General features: G+C 46.0%; 1 protein-coding gene across 1 annotated transcript; it reads left to right on the top strand.

The window, feature by feature from the left end:
- The first annotated feature begins 16,817 nt into the window (after nt 1-16,817).
- LOC147973324 (uncharacterized) lies at nt 16,818-18,512 on the top strand. The gene is made up of 4 exons (XM_087524956.1): nt 16,818-17,084; nt 17,179-17,301; nt 17,406-17,539; nt 17,640-18,512. Exons 1-4 carry the CDS (start codon nt 16,862-16,864, stop codon nt 18,306-18,308), a joined length of 1,149 nt encoding a protein of 382 aa, XP_087381082.1. The 5' UTR covers nt 16,818-16,861; the 3' UTR covers nt 18,309-18,512.
- The last annotated feature ends 411 nt before the right edge of the window (nt 18,513-18,923 follow it).

Genomic DNA, 18,923 nt, shown 5'->3' with positions numbered 1-18,923 from the left:
CCTCTACGTCCATTATTATGTGCATTTGTATCATTATTTAATAAGATAAATTGATAAAATAGCATACATATTCAAGTACTCTAGTTTTTACCCCTCCCCCCTGCATTTACGAATAAATAGAGGGGGAGGGTTCCCTGGAATCTAGAAATATGAGAAGATTCCACAACAGGAAGGCATTCTTTTGGACCAAACCTCATCATTGATTGGGCCGGACCGGGTTTTAGGCCCGGCTTGTAAAAGCCCGACCTTCAAACTCCAAGCCTGAGCCCGACCCAAATCCTAAAAATCACTACCTTTTCAAGCCCAAGCCCAGCCAAACACATGCCTGAAACCCAAAAACCCGACCCAGATGACACTTTTTAGCACCTCCATGTGCAAGCCCGACCCCAAACCCAAAAAACTGCCCCAAATGATGAAAATGATAAACCTCAGCCCGGCTTGAACTTCCTTTCGGGCCAGAAAGTGGGGCCTGAGCCCGGCTCGAAAGCCACGCCCGACCCTGCCCGGGCTGCCCATGCGTAGGTCTATCCGAGATGAAGAAAATCCAACTAAATTACTATGTGGAATCATGATTAAGTAGGAAGAAGCCATAAAGTACTACTGCACAAACAACTATAACCACCACATTATAAGGGTGTGTTTGGTAGTATTCCCAACCTAACATGATTGTTCTCCTCTGATACATGTTGAGTACACGTATTTAATGTTTCTTGGTAATGGTGAATGTGCTGAGACATGCTAAGCTGATACTTTGTTTAGCAGCTTGCATCTTTTTATACACGTCGATCGGTACATAGCAACTGGTATTTTCAAATAAGTGAACAAAAAAATGTGAACAATTTGAAACATGGAAAAAATAACATTTTTGAAATTCTGAAGTTTTTTCTGAAAATTTAAACAAATTTTGAAAGCTTTATATTTTTTAAAATTTAAACAAATTCTGAAAAGCTGAACATTTTTGAAAATGTTTTTAATCCAATTTAAAGAAAAATTGAAATTCTGATTTTTTTGAAAATTTCAACAAAATTTGACAATCTGGACATTTTTTGAAAATTTGAACAAATCTTGAAAGTCTAAACAAATTTTGGTATTATGAACATTTTCTGATTTTTTAAAGAATTTTTGAACATTTTTTTATAACACGTTGTCGCTCGCCTCGCTTATGCAGGTTGACCAGCGAACGGCTGTTGGAGCGTTCTCTCTTCGTGCATGCTACGAGGGTATTTGGACTGAGCTTGTGCATGCTGAAAAGGCCCTGCACATGCTACTAAACACCCAAAAATGGGTCAAGGAGGGAACTTTTGAGCTCATGCATCCTCCATGCACTCTACCAAACACATCCTTAAGTGACGGACAGTTGTTACATGCGCGTAGAGTCAATCGACGTTGCAGGCCTCACCTAGCAAGCTTTCAGCCCAGTCATGCTCTTGCTTGTCCAACGTCTCGGCCATGCAGTGCCCTACGTGCGCGTATAGTCAATCAACGTTGGAGGCCCCACCTAGCTAGCTCTTAGCCCAGTCACGCTCTTGCTTGTCCAACGGCTCTGCCATGTAGTACCTCCCTGATGTTCTTCGGCTTGCGCCCCAAGCGTGGTGTCACAAGCTCTAGCGCCTCGCGACTTGCCACTCCTAGAGCCACCCATTGTGGACCCACGCCGCGCATTGGGCATTCGGCGCGAACATGGTAGCCATCATACCATGCGTCGTGTATTGGTTGTTCTTGAGTAGTCCTGGCCCGAACGGCCCGGCCCGAAAAAGCCCGACCCGGCCTGGCCCGACGCCGCTCCCGGGCCGGGCTCGGGTCTAGATTTTGAGCCCGAACACCGGGCCGGGCCGGGCCCGGGCCCATCGTTTTCGCATTTTTCTAAAGGACGGGCCGGGCTGGCCGAAGCCCAACGAGCTTTTACGTGTTCGGGCCGGGCTCGGGCCCAGAAAACAGGCCCGACGGCCGGGCCGGGCCGGGCTCGGGCCTGGGTTTTTTGCGTCGGGCTTGGCTAGGCCCGGCCCGAAGCCCGGCCTGGCCCGAGGTATGGCCAGGTATATCCTTGAGTAGGAGCCTGTGCCACCCCGCCGTCAACACGCCATGTCTGATACGTCTCAAATGTGTCTATAATTTTGATTGTTTCATGCTATTATATTATCACTTTTATATAATTTTTATAGTGAGTTGTATTATTTTTACGTATTTACCTATTAATTTAATGCCTAGTGTCAGTTCCTGTTTTCTGCTTGTTTTTGGTCTCGTAGGAAATCAATATCTGTGGAGGTTAAAATACTTTGACGATTTAACATGATTTTTGGGGGCAATAAGAAACACAGGAAGCTTCAGGAGATAGGAGGCCCAGGGGTGGCCACGCCCTTGCCCGTGTGGGGCCCACAAGCATTGCCTTGACCTGATTTCTGTTGAAAATATGCCCTAGAGGCAATAATAAAATGGTTATTACTATATTTCTTTGTTCATGATAATTGTCTATTGTTCATGCCATAATTGTGTTATCCGAAAATCGTAATACATGTGTGAATACATAGACCACAACACGTCCCTAGTGAGCCTCTAGTTGACTAGCTCGTTGATTAAAAGATAGTCATGGTTTCCCAACTATGGACATTGGATGTCATTGATAACGGGATCACATCATTAGGAGAATGATGTGATGGACAAGACTCAATCCTAAGCATAGCTCAAAGATCGTGTAGTTTGTTTGCTGTAGCTTTTCCGAATGTCAAGTATCATTTCCTTAGACCATGAGATTATGCAACTCCCGGATACCGTAGGAGTGCTTTGGGTGTGCCAAACGTCACAACGTAACTGGGTGACTATAAAGGTACACTACAGGTATCTCCGAAAGTGTCTGTTGGGTTGGCACGAATCGAGACTAGGATTTGTCACTCCGTATGACGGAGAGGTATCTCTGGGCCCACTCGGTAATGCATCATCATAATGAGCTCAATGTGACCAAGTGGTTGATCACGAGATCATGCATTACGGTACAAGTAAAGTGACTTACCGGTAACGAGATTGAACGAGGTATTGGGATACCGACGATCGAGTCTCGGGCAAGTAACGTACCTATTGACAAAGGAAATTGTATACGGATTGATTGAATCCTCGACATCATGGTTCATCCAATGAGATCATCGAGGAGCATGTGGGAGCCAACATGGGTATCCAGATCCCGCTGTTGGTTATTGACCGAAGAGTCATCTCGGTCATGTCTGCATGTCTCCCGAACCCGTAGGGTCTACACACTTAAGGTTCGGTGACGCTAGGGTTGTTGAGATATTAGTATACGGTAAACCGAAAGTTGTTTGGAGTCCCGGATGAGATCCCGGGCGTCACGAGGAGTTCCGGAATGGTCCGGAGGTGAAGATTTATATATAGGAAGTCAAGTTTCGGCCATCGGAAAAGTTTCAGGGGTAATCGGTATTGTATCGGGACCACCGGAAGGGTCCCCGGGGGTCCACCGGGTGGGGCCACCTATCCCGGAGGGCCCCATGGGCTGAAGTGGGAGGGGAACCAGCCCCTAGTGGGCTGGTGCGCCCCCCCATGGGCCTCCCCCTGCACCTAGGGTTGGAAACCCTAGGGGTGGGGGCGCCCCACTTGCGTTGGGGGGCAAGCCACCCCCTTGGCCGCCGCCCCCCCTTGGAGATGGCATCTCCTAGGGCCGGCGCCCCCCTAGGGGTCCTATAAATAATGGGGGGAAGGAGGGCAGCCGCACCCTAGCCCCTGGCCTTTCCCTCTCCCTCCCGTGACACTCCTCCCTCTCCCTATGCTTGGCGAAGCCCTGCCGAGATCACCGTTGCTTCCACCACCACGCCGTCGTGCTGCTGGATCTTCATCAACCTCTCCTTCCCCCTTGCTGGATCAAGTTGGAGGAGACGTCTTCCCAACCGTACGTGTGTTGAACGCGGAGGTGCCGTCCGTTCGGCGCTAGGTCATCGGTGATTTGGATCACGTCGAGTACGACTCCATCAACCCCGTTCTCTTGAACGCTTCCGCGCGCGATCTACAAGGGTATGTAGATGCACTCCTCTCTCCCTCGTTGCTAGATGACTCCATAGATTGATTTTGGTGATGCGTAGAAAATTTTAAAATTCTGCTACGTTCCCCAACAGTGGCATCATGAGCTAGGTTTATTCGTAGTTTCTATGCACGAGTAGAACACAAAGTAGTTGTGGGCATGGATATTGTCAATTTGCTTGCCGTTACTAGTATTATCTTGATTCGGCAGCATCGTGGGATGAAGCGGCCCGGACCGACCTTACATGTACGCTTACGTGAGACTGGTTCCACCGAGTGACATGCACTAGTTGCATAAGGTGGCTGGCGGGTGTCTATCTCTCCCACTTTAGTCGGATTGGATTCGATGAAAAGGGTCCTTATGAAGGGTAAATAGAAATTGGCATATCACGTTGTGGTTTTGGCGTAGGTAAGAAACGTTCTTGCTAGAAACCTATAGCAGCCACGTAAAAACTTGCAACAATAATTACAGGACGTCTAACTTGTTTTTGCAGCATGTGCCGTGTGATGTGATATGGCCAAAATGATGTGATGAATAATATATGTGATGTATGAGATTGATCATGTTCTTGTAGTAGGAATCACGACTTGCATGTCGATGAGTATGACAACCGGCAGGAGCCATAGGAGTTGTCTTTATTTATTTATGACCTGCGTGTCAACATAAACATCATGTAATTACTTTACTTTATTGCTAAAGCATTAGCCATAGTAGTAGAAGTAATATATGACGAGACAACTTCAAGAAGACACGATGATGGAGATCATGGTGTCATGCCGGTGACAACAATTATCATGAAGCCTCGAAGATGGAGATCAAAAGGAGCAAATGATATTGGCCATATCATGTCACTATTTGATTGCATGTGATGTTTATCATGTTTTACATCTTATTTGCTTAGAACGACAGTAGCTTAAATAAGATGATCCCTCGTAATAATTTCAAGAAAGTGTTCCCCCTAACTGTGCACCATTGCGAAGGTTCGTTGTTTCGAAGCACCACGTGATGATCGGGTGTGATAAATTCTAACGTTCGAATACAACGGGTGTAAGCCAGATTTACACACGCAATACACTTAGGTTGACTTGACGAGCCTAGCATGTACAGACATGGCCTCGGAACACGGAAGACCGAAAGGTCGAGCATGAGTCGTATAGAAGATACGATCAACATGAAGATGTTCACCGATGTTGACTAGTCCGTCTCACGTGATGATCGGACATGGCCTAGTTAACTCGGATCATGTTTCACTTATATGACTGGAGGGATGTCTATCTGAGTGGGAGTTCATTGAGTAATTTGATTAGATGAACTTAATTATCATGAACTTAGTCTAAAATCTTTACAATATGTCTTGTAGATCAAATGGCCCACGTTGTCCTCAACTTCAACGCGTTCCTAGAGAAAACCAAGCTGAAAGATGATGGCAGCAACTATACGGACTGGGTCCGGAACCTGAGGATCATCCTCATAGCTGCCAAGAAAGATTATGTCCTAGAAGCACCGCTAGGTGACGCACCCATCCCAGAGAACCAAGACATTATGAACGCTTGGCAGTCATGTGCTGATGATTACTCCCTCGTTCAGTGCGGCATGCTTTACAGCTTAGAACCGGGGCTCCAAAAGCGTTTTGAGAGACACGGAGCATATGAGATGTTCGAAGAGCTGAAAATGGTTTTCCAAGCTCATGCCCGGGTCGAGAGATATGAAGTCTCCGACAAGTTCTTCAGTTGTAAGATGGAGGAAAATAGTTCTGTCAGTGAGCACATACTCAAAATGTCTGGGTTGCATAACCGCTTGATTCAGCTAGGAGTTAATCTCCCGGATGACGCGGTCATTGACAGAATCCTTCAGTCGCTTCCACCGAGCTACAAGAGCTTCGTGATGAACTTCAATATGCAGGGGATGGAAAAGACCATTCCTGAGGTATATTCAATGCTGAAATCAGCAGAGGTGAAAATCAAAAAGGAACATCAAGTGTTGATGGTGAATAAAACCACTAAGTTCAAGAAAGGCAAGGGTAAGAAGAACTTCAAGAAGGACGGCAAGGGAGTTGCCGTGCCCGGTAAGCAAGCTGCCGGGAAGAAGTCAAAGAATGGACCCAAGCCTGAGACTGAGTGTTTTTATTGCAAGGGAAGTGGTCACTGGAAGCGGAACTGCCCCAAATACTTAGAGGACAAGAAGGCCGGCAACACTAAAGGTATATGTGATATACATGTAATTGATGTGTACCTTACCAGTACTCGTAGTAGCTCCTGGGTATTTGATACCGGTGCGGTTGCTCACATTTGTAACTCAAAGCAGGAGCTGCGGAATAAGCGAAGACTGGCGAAGGACGAGGTGACGATGCGCGTCGGGAATGGTTCCAAGGTCGATGTGATCGCCGTCGGCACGCTGCCTCTACATTTACCTACGGGATTAGTTTTAAACCTCAATAATTGTTATTTAGTGCCAGCTTTGAGCATGAACATTGTATCAGGATCTCGTTTAATTCGAGATGGCTACAGATTTAAATCCGAGAATAATGGTTGTTCTATTTATATGAGAGATATGTTTTATGGTCATGCTCCGTTGGTGAATGGTTTATTCTTAATGAATCTCGAGCGTAGTGTTACACATATTCATAGTGTGAATACCAAAAGATGTAAGGTTGATAATGATAGTCCCACATACTTGTGGCACTACCGCCTTGGTCACATAGGTGTCAAACGCATGAAGAAGCTCCATGCAGATGGACTTTTGGAGTCTCTTGATTACGAATCATTTGACACGTGCGAGCCATGCCTCATGGGTAAAATGACCAAGACTCCGTTCTCAGGAACAATGGAGAGAGCAACCAACTTATTGGAAATCATACATACTGATGTGTGCGGTCCAATGAGTGTTGAGGCTCGCGGTGGCTATCGTTATGTTCTCCCCCTCACTAATGACTTGAGTAGATATGGGTATGTCTACCTAATGAAACACAAGTCTAAGACCTTTGAAAAGTTTAAGGAATTTCAGAGTGAGGTTGAGAATCAACGTGACAGGAAAATCAAGTTCTTGCGATCAGATCGTGGGGGAGAATACTTGAGTCACGAATTTGGCACACACTTAAGGAAATGTGGAATAGTTTCACAACTCACGCCGCCTGGAACACCTCAGCGTAATGGTGTGTCCGAACGTCGTAATCGCACTCTATTGGATATGGTGCGATCTATGATGTCTCTTACCGATTTACCGCTGTCATTTTGGGGCTATGCTTTAGAGACTGCCGCATTCACTTTAAATAGGGCTCCGTCGAAATCCGTTGAGACGACACCGTATGAATTATGGTTTGGGAAGAAACATAAGCTGTCGTTTCTAAAAATTTGGGGATGCGATGCTTATGTCAAGAAACTTCAACCTGAAAAGCTCGAACCCAAATCGGAAAAATGCGTCTTCATAGGATACCTAAAGAAACTATTGGGTATACCTTCTACCTCAGATCCGAAGGCAAGATCTTTGTTGCCAAGAATGGGTCCTTTCTAGAGAAAAAGTTTCTCTCGAAAGAAATAAGTGGGAGGAAAGTAGAACTTGATGAAGTATTACCTCTTGAACCGGTAAGTGGCGCAGCTCAAGAAAATGTTCCTGAGGTGCCTGCATCGACTAGAGAGGAAGTTAATGATGATGATCATGAAACTTTAGATCAAGTTGCTACTGAACTTCGTAGGTCCACGAGGACACGTTCCGCACCAGAGTGGTACGGCAACCCTGTCTTGGAAATCATGTTGTTAGACAACGGTGAACCTTCGAACTATGAAGAAGCGATGGCGGGCCCGGATTCCGACAAATGGCTGGAAGCCATGAAATTCGAGATAGGATCCATGTATGAAAATGAAGTATGGACTTTGACTGACTTGCCCGTTGATCGGCGAGCCATAGAAAATAAATGGATCTTTAAGAAGAAGACAGACGCGGATGGTAATGTAACCATTTATAAAGCTCGGCTTGTCGCTAAGGGTTATCGACAAGTTCAAGGGGTTGACTACGATGAGACTTTCTCACCCGTAGCGAAGCTGAAGTCCGTCCGAATCATGTTAGCAATTGCCGCATTCTATGATTATGAGATATGGCAAATGAACGTCAAAACGGCATTCCTTAATGGTTTCCTTAAGGAAGAATTGTATATGGTGCAGCCGGAAGGTTTTGTCGATCCTAAGAATGCTGACAAGGTGTGCAAGCTCCAACGCTCGATTTATGGGCTCGTGCAAGCATCTCGGAGTTGGAACATTCGTTTTGATGAGATGATCAAAGCGTTTGGGTTTACGCAGACTTATGGAGAAGTCTGCATTTACAAGAAAGTGAGTGGGAGCTTTGTAGCATTTCTCATATTGTATGTGGATGACATACTGTTGATGGGAAATGATATAGAATTCTTGGAAAGCATAAAGGCCTACTTGAACAAGTGTTTTTCAATGAAGGATCTTGGAGAAGCTGCTTATATATTAGGCATCAAGATCTATAGAGATAGATCGAGACGCCTCATTGGTCTTTCACAGAGTACGTACCTTGACAAGATATTGAAAAACTTCAAAAAGGATCAGTCGAAGAAGGGGTTCTTGCCTGTATTGCAAGGTACGAGATTGAGCACGGCTCAATGCCCGACCACGGCAGAAGATAGAGAAAAGATGAGTGTCGTCCCCTATGCCTCGGCCATAGGGTCTATCATGTATGCTATGCTGTGTACCAGACCTGATGTAAACCTTGCCGTAAGTTTGGTAGGAAGGTACCAAAGTAATCCCGGCATGGAACACTGGACAGCGGTCAAGAATATCCTGAAGTACCTAAAAATGACTAAGGATATGTTTCTCGTTTATGGAGGTGACGAAGAGCTCGTCATAAAGGGTTACGTCGATGCTAGCTTCGACACAAATCTGGATGACTCTAAGTCACAAACCGCATACGTGTATATTTTGAATGGTGGGGCAGTAAGCTGGTGCAGTTGCAAGCAAAGCGTTGTGGCGGGATCTACATGTGAAGCGGAGTACATGGCAGCCTCGGAGGCAGCACAAGAGGCAATATGGGCGAAGGAGTTCATTACCGACCTAGGAGTCATACCCAATGCGTCGGGCCTGATGACTCTCTTCTGTGACAACACTGGAGCTATTGCCCTTGCCAAGGAGCCCAGGTTTCACAGGAAGACCAGGCATATCAAGCGTTGCTTCAACTCCATTCATGAAAGTGTTCAAAATGGATACATAGAGATTTGTAAAGTACATACGGACCTGAATGTGGCAGATCCGTTGAGTAAACCTCTCCCTAGAGCAAAACATGATCAACACCAGAACTGCATGGGTGTTCGATTCATCACAATGTAACTAGATTATTGACTCTAGTGCAAGTGGGGGACTGTTGGAAATATGCCCTACAGGCAATAATAAAATGGTTATTATTATATTTCTTTGTTCATGATAATTGTCTATTGTTCATGCTATAATTGTGTTATCCGGAAATCGTAATACATGTGTGAATACATAGACCACAACACGTCCCTAGTGAGCCTCTAGTTGACTAGTTCGTTGATCAAAAGATAGTCATGGTTTCCTGACTATGGACATTGGATGTCATTGATAACGGGATCACATCATTAGGAGAATGATGTGATGGACAAGACCCAATCCTAAGCATAGCTCAAAGATCGTGTAGTTCGTTTGTTGTAGCTTTTCCGAATGTCAAGTATCATTTCCTTAGACCATGAGATTGTGCAACTCCCGGATACCGTAGGAGTGCTTTGGGTGTGCCAAACGTCACAACGTAACTGGGTGACTATAAAGGTACACTACATGTATCTCCGAAAGTGTCTGTTGGGTCGGCACGAATCGAGACTGCGATTTGTCACTCCGTATGACGGAGAGGTATCTCTGGGCCCACTCGGTAATGCATCATCATAATGAGCTCAATGTGACCAAGTGGTTGATCACGGGATCATGCATTACGGTACGAGTAAAGTGACTTGCCGGTAACGAGATTGAACGAGGTATTGGGATACCGACGATCGAGTCTCGGGCAAGTAACGTACCGATTGACAAAGGGAATTGTATACGGATTGATTGAATCCTCGACATCGTGGTTCATCCAATGAGATCATCGAGGAGCATGTGGGAGCCAACATGGGTATCCAGATCCCGCTGTTGGTTATTGACCGGAGAGTCGTCTCGGTCATGTCTACATGTCTCCCGAACCCGTAGGGTCTACACACTTAAGGTTCGGTGACGCTAGGGTTGTTGAGATATTAGTATACGGTAACTCGAAAGTTATTCGGAGTCCTGGATGAGATCCCGGACATCACGAGGAGTTCCGGAATGGTCCGGAGGTGAAGATTTATATATAGGAAGTCAAGTTTCGGCCATCGGGAAAGTTTCGGTGGTAATCGGTATTGTACCGGGACCACCGGAAGGGTCCCCGGGGGTCCACCGGGTGGGGACACCTATCCCGGAGGGCCCCATGGGCTGAAGTGGGAGGGGAACCAGCCCCTAGTGGGCTGGTGCGGCCCCCATGGGCCTCCCCCTGCACCTAGGGTTGGAAACCCTAGGGGTGGGGGGCGCCCCACTTGCCTTGGGGGGCAAGCCACCCCCTTGGCCGCCGCCCCCCTTGGAGATGGCATCTCCTAGGGCCGGCGCCCCCCTTGGGGTCCTATAAATAGTGGGGGGAGGGCAGCCGCACCCTAGCCCCTGGCCTCTCCTTCTCCCTCCCGTGACACTCCTCCCTCTCCCTGTGCTTGGCGAAGCCCTGCCGAGATCACCGTTGCTTCCACCACCACGCCGTCGTGCTGCTGGATCTTCATCAACCTCTCCTTCCCCCTTGCTGGATCAAGTTGGAGGATACGTCTTCCCAACCGTACGTGTGTTGAACGCGGAGGTGCCGTCCGTTCGGCGCTAGGTCATCGGTGATTTGGATCACGTCGAGTACGACTCCATCAACTCCGTTCTCTTGAACGCTTCCGCGCGCGATCTACAAGGGTATGTAGATGCACTCCTCTCTCCCTCGTTGCTAGATGACTCCATAGATTGATTTTGGTGATGCGTAGAAAATTTTAAAATTCTGCTACGTTCCCCAACAATTTCGCCACCATAAATCCCTATAATATCGAAACTATTCATCGTGCCTCCAGAAGAATTTTATCGTCGCGATAAGCATCTGTTCTACGAAGGTCCCATCTGGAGGCCTTTTTCTGAAGCTCCACCGAGGGCGAAGCCATTGCCGAAGTGTTCTTCATCAACCTTGCTAGTTTCATGATGTCGCGTGAGCAGTTCCATCAGGAGCTATGGGTCTAGAGTAGTATCTAGATGACTCTCTATCTCTCTATTTGGATCTTCAATACCATGTTCCCATGAGATTTCTCACATGACCAGGATCAATTCCATGTAGTTCGTGGTGTATTTGTTGGGATATGATGAATTGTCACTTTATGATCAAATTGTTCATTGAAATCAGCTGAATCTTTTGAGGTTTTATTTGTTGTGTAATTAAATAGCTTTGCATGCTCACTGATCTATCTAAAGCATGTATTGTATTGTTGCCACTAAGTAAAATGACATTATTTTGTCATATTGATTGACTTCTTCCTGTGTACATTACGTCATCTTGTTTATTGCTATACCCTAGTTTTTGCAAACTTAAAGCATTGAGATGCATGCTGGATAGCGGTTTTGGAGTGGAGTATTAGTAGTAGATGCAGTTAGATTAACGGTCTACTTATGACAGACGTAATGCCTATATGAGATTATACCATGAATGATCATAGTCATAAATATTGCACTCTTTTTCAATTTCACAATTGTAATTTTTTACATGCTACTTCCTGTTTTCGAGAGAGGTGTCCCTAGTGAACCCATGGCCCCTGGGTCTATTCTTCATTTCTTAAATTCTTGTACACAATTTACACTATGGTGCCTCTCTGCTATTTGCTACTATCTATCTCTATCACTTGCGTTCAGTTGCGTTTTACTTTGTAACTAACAAGACAAGGAGATTGACAACCCTCTTGCCGTGTTGGGCACAAGTTTTGTTTGTGATTTGTGTGCAGGTGTTGTTGCCTTGTGTAGCTTAAAAATTGCTACTGTTTCGATAAACCTTGGTTCTTCACTATGGGAAAATTTGCTACTTGCTGCATCACCCTTCCTCTTGGGGGAATCCCAACGACTCCTGCGGGAGTAGCAAAGTAGTGGCCTCCGTCGTCGAGCATGTACTCTGCTCGCGCCACCACCGAGCACCCCCACCATCATGGAGGCAGAGGTTTTGAGTGACTTCATCGTCGTCCCTCATGAAGATTAAATTGAGGGAAAATGAGTGTAGATGCACTCATCATCCTCCCAAAGCTTAAGTTCTAATTGCTGTCAAGCAAGAAACATAATATGTTAGGAATAGAAAGTTTAATCTTGAGATTAAAAGGAGGTTAGTGTTCATTTACGGTTGGCACACCTAGATAGCCCATGACACGTCCACGTATAAACTTAGCTAAAGTAAGAGCATCGACAAGGTTATTGCACATGTTTTGTTAGACCAAGTCGATTATAGCAAAATCCTTATTTGTGAAGTTAATTTAGAAGCTTTAAACTTGATCTACTTGTATATAGCTAACACCTACTTGTCAATGAAAAAACTGAAAATGAAATTAAAAACTAGTAAGAGTGTGAGTAGCATCTAAAAGTTTGAATAAAACTAGCGTGTTTTAGTCTGCCGATAAATGATATTAATTCTAGGCTTTACAAGCGCTCTCTCTAGCCATTGATTTCAAGAGACTCAACTTATTAGTTTATGAGATTATGCCAAAGTGTTATTTGATAAATTCAAAGTATTGTTGTAGGGGAAGTTGAAGTTTCAGAAGATTGTTGTTGCCACTATAGTCATTGTTCCACTCATAGCCGAGATCCGAGATTTTACCCCTAGTGGATCGCTCATAGGTTGGAGGAGTAGTCTACTTAACCTTATTTGCAGCTCTTTCAAAAACTAAAGGTCATAGGGTAATTCATGCTTTGAAGCATAATCCATTATGGCACATTAATGACATTGTGTAAACCCAACAATAAGAATCAAGTTTATTACCCAAATTCCTTTGTGAGCAACTATTGAGCCCTTCCATTAGGTGTACATGTTGCATGGCAACTATGTGCGCACCGCAGTGTCCATGTGGAGGACAAGAAAGCCCTTGACTCCAAATTTTGGCAAAAGAAAACCAACAATAGGTAAATAGTAAGGACAAGTAATTAAGAGAATGGGGTGGGGGAGGGGATTTAAACAAAACAAAAGTTGAGAAACCACACTATTAACAAGAAAACAATTAAGAGGTGGATGGGAATCAAATAATATGCATAAATTCAATTAAAACGCATTTATATAATTAAAGTATTTAAATTTTCAAAATATCATATGAAAATTGCATGATATCATTACCACGCATGTAAGGTTATGTTTAATCTAGTTGTTGCATTCTTTACCCCTGCCAAAAAAAGTTGTTGCTTTCTTTATCTTGCTTTTCCTTCTCTTTTACCGGATTGTACTAGCATATGCAAGATAGTATTTCTATATGTCAAGCCTGCAATTGATCATAATTTTGTACGAAAAAACTGCATACACCTTATCTTATAAAATAGATAGTAACTTTTGTTTAACATTTTATTGAATATAATCATATTGCAAATGAGTTCGTTGGTACGAGACTACTTCGAGAAAAATGGTCTATTTCACCTTTTACAAGCTAGATTTGTGTAAATCTAACTAGTCAAGTTAATTTTGTCACCAAAACATGTACTCGAGAATATTTGCATGTAACTGAACATGGATCTAGCTCACTGCAAAACAACCCTAGATTACTAGTTATCTTTGACTGGCTAAAAGTTTAAAATGCCTTCATCATTAAGCCGATGATGGATTGACATCACTGTTTTGAGTATTTCTTCTTTTTGTACTAGATGAAGTTTATCAAGGAAGCCCGACATGATAGCATTGTGCCTTCAAACACCAAAGTTTATTATGTAACAACACTGGTACTGGAAAATCATGCTCCAAACAAAAGGAATATTTTTCAAAGCAAATCATTGGCAAGATGCCTTTACCATCTTTTAGAAGTCCTTTTTAACAAGATGAGTTAAAATTTAGCTAAACCCTATGCGGCGCTTCACGTGCCGTTTGCAGGGGAAATCGCAGACTCGTGCATGCTTACTCTTCCACTTGGGCTCGGCCTAGTTCACTTTTTTTCTTCGATTGCACGCGACACTGTTTCATTTTCTGAAAGTAACCTAGCTGGTGCAATGCTTCTAGAAGCTTCCAACTGGTTTTGGGTAGCTTCTAGAAGCTTCCGACTTGTTTTGGGGAGTGCATAGAAGCTTCTAACTAGTTTTTATTTATTTTTTGTTTTCGGGATGTGTTTTATTCTGTTTGTTTCCTTTTCTTTTCTTTTTAAAATGCATGAACTTCTAGCATATGTGGAGCTTCTAGAAGCTTCCGTCTGGTTTGGGAAGCTTCTAACCATTTTTGGTTTTCTATTTTTAGGATGGTTTTAATTCTATTTTTCTTGTTCGTTTTTATTTTTCTTTTCCTTCTCTTTTTTAAATGCGTGAACTTTTTTGAAATATAAAACTTTTTGCAAATTCACGAGCCTTTGTTCAAACACGTGAACTTTTTTCAACTTTTTTTTAATCAACAAATTCACGAGCCTTTTTCAAACAGGGTCGCCCGTTTGATGGGCCTGCAAATATCTGACTACGGGGACGTGAGCTGAGTAGTAGTAAGTAGGAGCTCTTTCAAGGGTGGATAGAGAGCACCTTGTCTTCTGCGGGCAAGGAAATGCTAGTGAAATCGGTTGCTCAAGAAGTGCCAGTTTTTTCAATGTCATGTTTTAAGCTGCCAAGGGGTTTATGTGAACACCTAAACATGTTAATAAGGAAGTTTTGGTGGGGAAGCAAAGAAGGAAAACGGAAACCACATTGGGTGTCCTGGAAAGCTATGACTCAGCCGAAGGGTTTAGGTGGTCTTAATTTTAAAGACTTTGAGTTATTCAACTTGGCGATGTTGGCCAGACAGGCATGGAGGATTCTGCAGAACCCAGAGACATTAAGCGCCCGTCTGCTAAAGAGCATATACTACCCGTCGTCTAATTTCCTTGAGGCGACCGTGGGTAGTCACCCGAGCCAAGTTTGGAGAGCAATTGTCGAAGGGAGAGATGTTCTGAAACAAGGTCTGATAAGACGAATTGGCAATGGGGAGACAACACAAATATGGACACAAAATTGGCTACCATGAGATGAAATGCTCCGCCCGTACTGGTGTATCTCTCACGATAGGCCAACATTGGTCTCTGAATTAATTGATCACACAACGGCCTCATGGAATAAGCAACGCATTGCTGCAACGTTCATGCCAATGGACGTTCAGGTGATAATGAGCATCCCATTGTGCACACGGAATATACCAGATTTCTGGGCATGGCATTTTGATAAACATGGTATTTTCTCAGTTAAATCAGCTTATAACATGCTTGTGGCCACAAGACAGAGAAGAGAAGCTTGGCTCGAGAGTAATGCAGGGTCATCTAGTTCCGCTGCGGAGCAGGGTGCGTGGAAATCGTTATGGAAGATGAAAGTCCCTGGCAAGATTCATATGTTTATGTGGAGATTAGCTAAACAGTCTCTGCCTACAAATGATTTCCGTGCTCATAGACACATGGCAGATTCGGCCCGGTGTGGACTGTGTGGAAACCAAGACTCATGGCGGCATTATTTGCTGGAGTGTTCGTCACCACGAAGCGTATGGGCTTTGTCAGAAGAGGATATCACCCATAAAATCACATCCACAACAGAACCACATGCGAAGCAATGGTTATTTACTCTGATGGAAGTGCTCCCCCACGAGAAATTCGTCAAGATGGTTGTAACTCTATGGTCGATATGGTATGCTCGACGAAAGGCTATCCACGAAGGGATCTTCCAGAGCCCTCAAGCAACACATCTTTTTGTTCAGAGGTTCGTTGATGAACTAGGGAATGTTGGTAATTCACAACACCGAGCCACTCCAAATAATCAAGCTCCAGTTGTACGTCAACAGAAATCTAAAAGACCACCGCTGGGCTTCTGTAAAATCCATGTCGACGCCGGGGTGCGATCACGAGGAGGATCTGCAGCTGCTGTGTGCAGGGACGAAGCGGGCAACTACTTGGGTAGTTCGGCCTTAGTAATTGAAGGAAGTTTTGATCCAGCCACCTTGGAAGTAGTAGCTTGCCGCGAAGCACTTTCCCTAGCGGAAGATTTGCATATCATGAATTTTGTGGTTGCCTCAGATTGCAAACAGGTGGTCCAGGGCATCAACACGCGACCGCAAGGACGATATGGAGCAATCTTAAGCGAGATAAACCTAAAAGCTTCAGAGTTTCAGTGTATTTTTAGTTTCGAGAGTCGTGCTGCAAATTATGAAGCACATAGTCTAGCTCAATTTTCTTTTTCTAGAGGTTCTGGTCGTCATGTTTGGTTTGGTCGGTCCCATGACCAAAGACGTGTCCCACATCATATGGAATATGATGAAAAAAAAGGAGCTCTTTCAAGCATGCAGCCAACTTATTTGGGCCACTAGCTGAGCTTTCCAAAATACATTAGGCCCATTTTCAAGGCTCTTCCTATCATCATCATCTTCCCCCCCAAAATCAACCGACCTGAATCTCTCTGCTTCTTGAAATCGGTTGCAGCGGGAGACGCTCGCTCTAACCGTCGTCTATATACCCTCCCTCGCCGTCCTCCCCTCCCATTGTATCTCGTAGCTTCCTTCCTTCCGCGCCCTCCCTCTCCTATTCATCTGTGCGTTCTTGCGAAGCTGTTCAACCGAGGCGAGATGGCGGAAAAGCGGAAGGCCGACGACAACCTTAACGGGACAAGGCATCCGGCTGCGCGGACGGAGCCTACAGCCGGAGACGAAGTCGCCGGTACATCGGCGCAGGCATCAGGGCCGACGGCGAATCCAACCGGCGACGGCATTGCCGGGACTTCGCAGGCGCTTGCGGGGCTGACGGCGGCGACTACAGGCTCAGCCGGCGGCTCTTCCCAGTCCGGTGGAGGTGAGTGCCCAAGAAATCAAAGAATACGCGACGAGCGCGGGGTTCGTTCTTGCGTTGATGCCCGCTTCTTGGATTGTAGCCTCGTTTCTTGCAGCTGCTCGCGGTCGCGGGGCCGGGGGCGGGGCGGGGTACAGGGGATTCTCCCAGTCGCAGCCGCATAGGAGGGCGCCGCAGATGCCATCTCAGGGGATGCTCCGGCAGCCGCGGGGCAATCCAGGTACTTTCCTTCCCAAGATGCTCCGGCCGCCGCTGGGATTCTGATCCGTGCGGTCCTTGGTTCTTCATTGATGTCGGAGTTCGATTTCTTGGTTTCTGTTGCAGCCGTTGGGAGCGCGCCCTTCCCGTACCACGCGCCGACCGGCAATGGTTCGCTCTCCGGCCAGTCCCAGAGCCAGATCGGCGGCCCCAGGCAGACAGGAACAGGGCAGCCGCTCGGCCACTCCGGCTCCGGCGGGGTAATTTTCGACGCATTACTTTCCATTCATTCGTTATTTGGGCTTATCCTGCCGCCATGAACTCATTGATTTCTTCTTGGATCTTCGCATTGGTGAGCAGCCTTCTTCGGCGATCTCTTCCGCAAGCGCGCCAGGTGCTCCAGTTTCAGTCAATCCCCTCGTTCGAGCGTGCCCTCGTTGCAACAGGCCCACGATCGTGTTTTTGGGCTTGTCGCCATTGTGCGCGGATTGCTTAAGCACTTTCGTCATCAGCTACGTGCTTCCGCGGCACCCGGAGATCCACTACGGCGGCGCGCGCGCGACGCAGGGTCAGGGCATCTCCAATGGTCACCAGCGCCAGCCTTCTTCCGCGGCGCTGCCACGGGCACGGGCTGTCGTCGGCCCACTCAGAAGGGCACCGACTGATGGCTGGTGCAATAATTGCCTAGCGCTAACCAGGGAGGTTTTGGGCTCGACGCCCTTGTGCCAGGTTTGCTACAACCGCCTCTTCGTCGCCGGCGACGTGCCTCCGCAGCACGCGCAGACCGGCGGCCACGTGCTTCCGAATCCGGTCCCCAGCTACGCGGGTGTGCCACGGGGGCCAGTCCCTGCCAGTGAGCAGCAGTACCGGGCTGAGGCCATTAGGCCTTCTTCCAGCTCGAGCTCGGCCGTGGGTTCGGGCCCGATCTGCCAGGCTTGTGGCCACCCCTTCGGCACCGGCAACAGGGCGTGCAGGTTTTGGCGCCTCCACGGTCCGCCACCGCCACCGCCACCGCCAGGGCTCGGCTAGCTCATATCATATCTCGTCGCTCCAATCAGTACTGTGAGTGAGAATGTCTTGTGACTCTGGGAGCCTTCTCTGCTTTTGCTCTGCTTCGACAAAGATGCTGCCTTGAGTAGTGATGATTCTTGTGATGATACTCTTATCGATGTGGCCAAATGTGGCAATACATGTAGTACATAGAGTAGATCATATACTTGATTGTTTCCTTTGTCAGTGCTCTGACATTATAAAATGATACTTGCTGTGGATGTCAGTGTGCAATTTGATTCGTTAACCTTTGGTTCCATTCCTACGCTTTGATTTTGCCTCACTTGTCTTGCCAAATGAGTACTCGAGAACTTCTCTTCCTTGGTAGTTGGTACTGATTCAGTTTGAGTTGAGATTACATTTTCTTATACTAGTGATGAAACTGGTGATCACTTCAAATCCTAACAGCATGCTAGGGCCAATACATATACTAGATCAATCGGTGGTTATTTCCCTTTATATCTTTCTGTTCTTTGTTGTCAGTAAATGATGTTTTCTGCAGAGAATAGGTTGATTCGTTAGAGTAACATTTTGCTGTTCCTGACGCTTTACTGTTGCCTCATTTGTTCGACTGATTCAGCTTTTGTTAAACCG

Source organism: Triticum urartu, chromosome 5A (assembly GCF_056163025.1).
Source record: "Triticum urartu cultivar PI428250 chromosome 5A, HENAU_Tu73, whole genome shotgun sequence".
Taxonomy (NCBI): Eukaryota; Viridiplantae; Streptophyta; class Magnoliopsida; order Poales; family Poaceae; genus Triticum; species Triticum urartu.
The sequence above is the reverse complement of the archived record's forward strand: the minus strand, read 5'-3'. Positions and strand labels throughout refer to the sequence as shown.

What these genes read in the sequence shown, in the direction of transcription:
- LOC147973324 (XM_087524956.1), top strand. Translation starts at nt 16,862, where the DNA reads ATGGCGGAAAAGCGGAAGGCCGACGACAACCTTAACGGGACAAGGCAT. An exon ending in GCAGCCGCGGGGCAATCCAG is followed by an intron (nt 17,302 to 17,405) that starts GTACTTTCCTTC and finishes TTTCTGTTGCAG; the next exon opens with CCGTTGGGAGCGCGCCCTTC. An exon ending in GCCACTCCGGCTCCGGCGGG is followed by an intron (nt 17,540 to 17,639) that starts GTAATTTTCGAC and finishes ATTGGTGAGCAG; the next exon opens with CCTTCTTCGGCGATCTCTTC.